General features: G+C 52.3%; 1 protein-coding gene across 1 annotated transcript in view; it reads left to right on the top strand.

Moving 5' to 3' along the window:
• Window positions 1-7,500, top strand: part of LOC311309184 (formin-1) — a gene marked incomplete at both ends in the record, with an annotated part of 82,289 nt that overhangs the window by 59,208 nt on the left and 15,581 nt on the right. Inside the window, 4 exon segments of the mRNA XM_084438363.1 lie at window positions 487-616; window positions 735-881; window positions 1,280-1,339; window positions 1,750-1,870. Coding sequence (XP_084294489.1) covers window positions 487-616; window positions 735-881; window positions 1,280-1,339; window positions 1,750-1,870 — 458 coding nt within the window.

Raw genomic sequence — 7,500 nt, forward strand, 5'->3', positions numbered from 1 at the left:
TTACAGCCTCTCACACTCAACCACTTACCAGGTGACGTCAATAAGTCTGTGAGGGTTCAGGGCTTGAGGGTTTAGGGGGGACATCGGGATTGGGCCTGTGTGTCTGTGTGTGTGTGTGCGTGCGTGCGTGTGTGTGTGTGTGTGTCAAATCGGCCTAACAAGCTGGGATAGATGGCTGCTGAGTCACCCCAATCCCAGCGTCAGCCTCCGCCAGCAGCCTCATCACGCAGGATATCAGCGCTCCCCTCGGACGCCGCCGTGTTTACGCTGGCCGCTCCCACTTCGGCCGCCGGCGTTTTGATCGATCGCCGTCCGCCGACCGCCGACCCCGGCTCCTATTAAACCGCCAGCGCAGCGCAACTCATGACTTATCAGCTGCCGGGACTGCGAGGGAATAGCGGCCAAGGAGACTAAAAAACGGTCCCGTCCTGTCGGACATTTTGTTTTAGTCCTGTCATAACAAGTCCCCCCCCCGCTCTTGTCTAGGTTCCTGTATGAGCTCTCCCAGATTCCGGACTTTTCCGGACGGGCCCACTGCATCATCTTCCAGTCCGTCTTCCTGGACATCATATCCCCCCTCCGTCGCAAGGTGGAGATCGTCTCCAACGTCAGCAAAGTACGTCTGTAAACCCCGTTTGAGTTCTGCCTTTTTTTTACGTTTTTTTGTTTACCGGTTAGTGAGAAGCGCTATACAATGCTGACCGTGTGTGTGTGTGTGTGTGTGTGTGTGTTAGGTGCTTCTGGACGGCAGCAGTGTGAAGGAGGTGATCGGGCTGGTTCTGGCCTTCGGGAACTACATGAATGGCGGGAACAGGACCAGGGGTCAGGCAGACGGCTTCGGCCTGGAGATCCTCCCCAAGCTAAAGGACGTCAAGAGCAGGGTACACACACACACACACACACACACACACACAGACACACACACTCATACACACACACACACAGACAGACAGACACACACACACACACACACAGACACAGACACACACAGACAGACACACACACACACACACACATACACAGACAGACAGACAGACACACACACACACACACATACACACACACAGACAGACACACACACACACACACATACACACACACACAGACAGACACGCACACACACATACACACATACACACACACAGACAGACACACACACACACACACACACACACACACACACTGCATCCGCTTATGTTCAGATAGATTCATGCGGCTACATTCACTTGCATTGCAGTCAAGATAACGTAGTGTCCCTGTCTCACTGTTTGCGTTGCAGGACAATCGTATCAGCCTTGTGGACTACGTGGTGTCATATTACCTACGCAATCTGGATGAGGTACAGCGCCGGCAAAAACACCAGCATTTCATCAGATTTACTGAGTCAACGTGTTCAGATAAGATACAGTATGTTCAGGGATATAATAGGATAAGATATGTTCAGGGATATAAAAGGATAAGATATGTTCAGGGATAGAATAGGATAAGATATGTTCAGGGATATCATAGGATAAGATATGTTCAGGGATATAATAGGATAAGATATGTTCAGGGATATAATAGATAATAGGATAAGATATGTTCAGGGATATAATAGATAATAGGATAAGATATGTTCAGGGATATAATAGATAATAGGTTAAGATATGTTCAGGGATATAATATGATAAGATATGTTCAGGGATATTATAGGATAAGATATGTTCAGGGATATAATAGGGATGTTCAGGTTCTGTCCTGGTGTTTCAGCACGCGGGGACAGAGAAGAGCGTGTTCCCTCTGCCCGAGCCTCAGGACCTCTTCCTGGCCGCCCAGGTCAAGTTTGAGGAACTCACCAAGGACATCAGGAAGCTGAGGAGAGAACTGACCGGTGAGACGCGACAGCTCCTCCCTCTCTCCTCCTCTTAATCTACCTTTTTGGTATCTCTCTCTACCTTCTCATCAAACGACGGCGTACAGACACGGGAGTTCACTACACACACACACACACACACACATGCACTACACACACACAAACACAAACGTGTGTGTTACCGGCCGATGCGCACACACCCGTTTTCCCTCACCAGAAACAACTGAGTCACGGACTGCTTTTCCTTCTCTGGCAGTCAAGTTTATGGGTGCATTCAGGACCTCAGACGGCCCTAAAAAAAAACGGCGGCTTCTCTTTTTCCTCGAGGCGTCGTGTCACGCCTCTAACAACCGTGTCATAGCTACATCGCCCCCCTCCCTCCCCCGGCGAACTGCGCCCGTCCCGTAAAGGAGAGAGCCGGTCCCGAGACGTCTTCATTCGGAGGAGCGCGTAGCTGATACAGAAGAGCCAGATGTAGCAGATCGAGGTTCTCGGGGAACATGTTCAAGATGGCGGATTAAAAGGCGGGCAAAGCAGAGGTTGTTTTTTCCGATGTTTCGTGCGTCTAGCGTGAGGGAGGAGGGGGGGGGGTTTGGCTCTCAGCAGCATGGTCTGCCTTGTCTGTCAGTCAGTCAGTCAGTCAGTCCGTCCTGATCCGGGCCACCAGGGGTTAAAAGGCGATGCCCCCCAGCACCGCTGGTGTCTGTCATTATTTAAATCAAGCAATAATACGGCATATGAAAGCAATTAGATATGCTGTGTGTGTGTGTGTGTGGGGGGGGGGGGTCTAGCGGATCGCTGTTAAAGCCTGCTCCTCTCTGACCCCGGGGTAGAACGCTACAAAGAGAGCCCCAGACCCACCTCAAGCTGTCACTCATTTATTAGGCAAAATGGACGACTTGAAGACAATAAACGGAACGCGAGGGCCCTCGCCATTTGATCTGCGGCGCGGCATAAACCGCAGTCGGGAGCCTGGGCCCCGGTGTCCTCGGGGAGAAGGGCGGGGGGGGGGGGGTTGGCTGGGACCTTCGAGCGCCAGTTCCTGTATTTCTTTCTCCGTGTTTGGTGAGGTCCACCTATGACTCCTCTCAGGGTTTTTTTTTTTTATATCCTCCCCCCTGCTCGGCCGACAGGAATAAATATTTATGCTGCGCTATTATAAACCAGCCCTGAAGAAGAAGCCAACTGGTCTTAATTATGAGGCGCAGATCACTTCCATCCGCATCTGAATGGTGTCCAACTCGGAGTCACGGCCCGGTCTGGTGCTTACGCAGAAATAACGCCCTCGGACAACACTGCGCGTAGGAGGCTAGCGAGGCGGGGATATGGCCCGCCTCCATGCTTGTCTACGTACTGTCTGATGAAGCTGTGAGGAGACTAGCGAGGTTAGGCGAGACATGTTGGAATGAGGCCCGTCGCCATGCTTCTCTATATGTTACAGGGCTGAGAGGAGGCTTAGTGAGGTTGCGCTGGACATGTTGGAATGAGGCCCGTCTCTATGCTTCTCTATATGTTACAGGGCTGTGAGGAGACTAGCGAGGTTAGGCGAGACATGTTGAAATGAGGCCCGTCTCCATGCTTCTCTGTATGTTACAGGGCTGAGAGGAGGCTTAGTGAGGTTGTGCTGGACATGTTGGAATGAGGCCCGTCTCCATGCTTCTCTGTATGTTACAGGGCTGAGAGGAGGCTTAGCGAGGTTGTGCTAGACATGTTGGAATGAGGCCCGTCTCCATGCTTCTCTATATGTTACAGGGCTGAGAGGAGGCTTAGTGAGGTTGTGCTAGATATGTTGGAATGAGGCCCGTCTCCATGCTTCTCTATATGTTACAGGGCTGAGAGGAGGCTTAGTGAGGTTGTGCTAGACATGTTGGAATGAGGCCCGTCTCTATGCTTCTCTATATGTTACAGGGCTGAGAGGAGGTTTAGCGAGGCTACGCTAGACATGTTGGAATGAGGCCTTTTATGTTCCTCTGTAAGACTGAGAGGAGGCTTAGCGAGGTTGTGCGAGACATGTTGGAATGAGGCCCGTCTCCATGCTTCTCTGTATGTTACAGGGCTGAGAGGAGGCTTAGTGAGGTTGTGCTAGACATGTTGGAATGAGGCCCTTCTTTATGCTCCTCTGTAAGACTGAGAGGAGGCCGAGAGAGGCTGCGCTAGACATGTTGGAACGAGGCCCTTCTCCGTGTCTCCCTATGGCAGGCAGCCAGAGACTGGCACTCTTTACTGGCCCCAGTCTTTGATTCCTTGTCAGGGGTCAGGGGAGTTGGCGGTAGTACCCTGGTCAGACCGTAGATCTCTCCCTGCTTATCCCCCTCCTGGTGGTGTGTGTGTGTGTGTTCGTGTGTGTGCGTGTGTGCGTGCAGCGCTCGGTCCTAGACGATGCACACGAGCGAGCGGGTCACACTCCCTGGCCGCCTGGCTGCCCTCTTCCTCACTCGCTGGTACAGAAACATGATCCTCATTTGATGTGGCTTCCTGTTTGGGGAGCGGGTGGTGACCTCTCACTGGGCCCTCTCCAGGGGGTCGTGGTGAGGGGGGAGGCCAGAGTGACAGACCCTAACAAGCCAGTCTACTGTAGGACTGACCATCGTCATCATAGACACCGCATTCTACAGCTCGTCCTATAAAGTCACGTTTTTCCACAGTCTTTTTAAGGCGGCCATTTATCAATAAAAATCAATGTTTCTCCAGAGCGTTCTCCGGGTTCCTCGGAAGGGTTCCCTGGGCGTCAGGAGCTCCTCCTCCACCCGTGGACAGGGAGGACCTCCAGAAGAACACACTCTCACCCCGAGAGGGCGAAACCCTCTCTTTAACGGCCCAGTAATTGGTCGCGACGGCGAGGCAGGGACGCTACTGAATGAAATAGTATCAAATAAAAATAAACAGTCAGAGCTCATTTGCTGCTCAGGGGAGTTTAGTGTTTCACAGAAGGCCCTGGCCGGCTTAGGCATTCATCACCACGGCAAATCAGACAGTGTCTTTATTTTAAATGGCCCTTAATGTCAAGTCCAGGCAGAGCTTTAGCCCTGAGGGACGTTTTACGACGCTGGCTCCGGTCGGGTAGTTCCATGTGTGGAGTCGGTTGCCCGTGAGGATCAGTTACCTCTCTCTCTCTCAGGCGGAGATCCGTCACACAGACGCAGTGTTCGGACGCGGGGGAAGACTTTGACAGAACACGGCGTTGAAGAGGCGCTCACTCTCGCCGGTTTCGTCACCTCTTGGCGGGAGCCTGGCTCTTCGACGCGGAACCTCAGTCTAGAGAGACCGAAGTCAGAGTGGATGGTCTGGTATCTCCCGTATGATCAGAAGAGCCTCTGTAAAAAAAAACAACGTAATGCCCCCCACCTCACCCTTCCTCAGCTCCGCTAGACGTGTTCAGGTCAGCGCCCCCGGCCCCCCGGGCACTGTGGAGGTGGGCCGGCGTTGGACGAGTCCGCGCTGATAGAGAGAGAGATTTACGGACGGAGGGAGGAGAGGCAGGAAAGGAGGAGGCGCGCGATGGAGTCGGGCCTTACCTTACCTTTCCACCCACCCAGCCTCCTGGCTAGCCTCTCCCGCGGTTGCAGCTCGCTAGCTAGCTAGCTAGGCTCCGTCGTAGAGGAGGGTCTGGAGCCGGGACTGACAGTGCCCTGACTGGGGTTGTATATAATCAGAGATTAGCAGGAGAATTCCAGTGCTTTGGGACTGATGGAGATGATCCACAGCCCGGTATAAATAACAAGGGTCTGGAGACAAGACTAGGCCACGCTGAGAGGTTGATAACTGTTGTAAAAGAGCTTCCAATACACTCAAGCTTGCAGATGGAAAGCATAGTGTACCAGGTGTGTGTGTGTGTGTGTGTGTGTGTGTGTGTGTGTGTGTGTGTGTGTGTGTGTGTGTGTGTGTGTGTGTGTGTGTGTGTGTGTGTGTGTGTGGTGTGTGTGTGTACGCACGTGTGTGTGTGCTCATGAGTGAGTGAGAAGGGAGTAGGGAGCACAGCATGGGGGATCAGCATGAAATCCCAGCGTGAATCTTTGATAGCGGTGATTTGAAGCAGCATGCTGGAGACAGACGCCTACTTCTCCGTCAGGTTTTCTGTGTCAAGAAGAGTAGACCAAGCCATTCCATCCTACAGCACGGTCGTCTACTTTATCATATACGATCATCGGTATAATAACGCCGCATTGTCTCGATGTTCTTTGATTTCCCAGCGGTGTGCCTGTGTGTGAATTTATAGACCCCGTGTTTACGTGAAAGTGACCGGCTTCACTGACCACTTTCTTGGACCAGAAGCGTCGGTATGCGGCTTCAGTCTCCCATGTGGGAAACCACCACTCATCTGTATGATGCAATCCTCTGTCTGGTCCTCTCCGCTCTAACAGAAGGCACTCACGCTATGGGGCTGGCTTCCCCTGTGTGCTCACACAGTGTTGTGGCATGTTTATGGGAATCGAGCATGGAGTGGACATCGCATTGTCTTGTCATCGTGTGTATCCTACAGTACGTCCCATCAAATTATTCATTGCAAACCGTCTCTGAATATTTCGGGGGGGGGGGGCTTCTCAAAATGTGTCTCGTAGACAATTGCATTGTTAAACAGGAAATCTCAACGGGGCTAGAAATGTTGTTTGGTTGAGCATGCGATATTGATGTCCTTGTCACAAGCCCAGCCGTGCTGAGGACGGTGTCTGTAACCCTATCTGTCTGGCCTGACCCTGGCCGGCCCTGGTCGGGGATTGGAGATCGGTTCCGTGGCTCCCATCATGCCCCTCTCTGTCTGTGACGGGTCCCCAGTGGACGAGAAGAAAGACAGAACAGACAGTGCTGACCACAGCAGCATGACGGCCTGTCTGTCTGTCTGTCTGTCTGTCTGTCTGTCTGTCTGTCTGTCTGTCTGTCTGACCGTAGAGATAGTGCCGAGCTCAGTCCTTGCTGGTCGGTGTCATTGCAGTAGTAATAATTTGGGTTATACATGAGAAAGTGAGCAATCTCCCTCTTTCTCTCATTTGCTCAATGCAGGTTTGAACCAATGTGTCTCGATTATGTAAAAACTGGCTCTTCAGATCTTAGCCTATTATAATGTGACAGGCGGCTGGAGAGTTTCAGCGGCTAACTCCCAACCTGCTACAAGGCCTGGCTACTGTACGGTGACTAGGATGTATGATCCAACTAAGCAAGTCCCAGTATCCTCCTGCCTGTCACCGTTTATGAGAAAACATGCATTCACCGCTCCCCTTGCGAAGAGCTGAGTAGGAGGGTTGCGCTACCAGAGTCCTAGAGAGACCCCAGAGAGACCTTAGAGAGACCCGCGTTCTCCATCTCAGCACCCAGGCTGGTCAGCGTCGCCTTGGCCTGCGCCGTCCGCCTTAGTAGCTCGTTCACAGGTTTTAAAAGGAGTTCTTAAAGATTAATTTAGGAAACCGAGAAAAAGGGGTGCCCACCCAGTCCAGGGCTCTGTGAGTGGTCAATAGTCATTGGTCTTCTCGAGGTAAACCGCCTCACCATCACCAGTTGACCCTTAATCCTCCATTGACTCCATTGGCACTCTCTCACTCTTCAGATGCTTCCTTTATCCAGGACGCGCCAGGTGATAGACCACACCCACTCACACTCTTAAAGGCACACATCCTTCCACACTCTCCCAGGTGAGAGACCACACCCACTCACAG

The sequence above is a fragment of the Borostomias antarcticus genome, assembly GCF_949987555.1.
Source record: "Borostomias antarcticus genome assembly, chromosome: 5".
Taxonomy (NCBI): Eukaryota; Metazoa; Chordata; class Actinopteri; order Stomiiformes; family Stomiidae; genus Borostomias; species Borostomias antarcticus.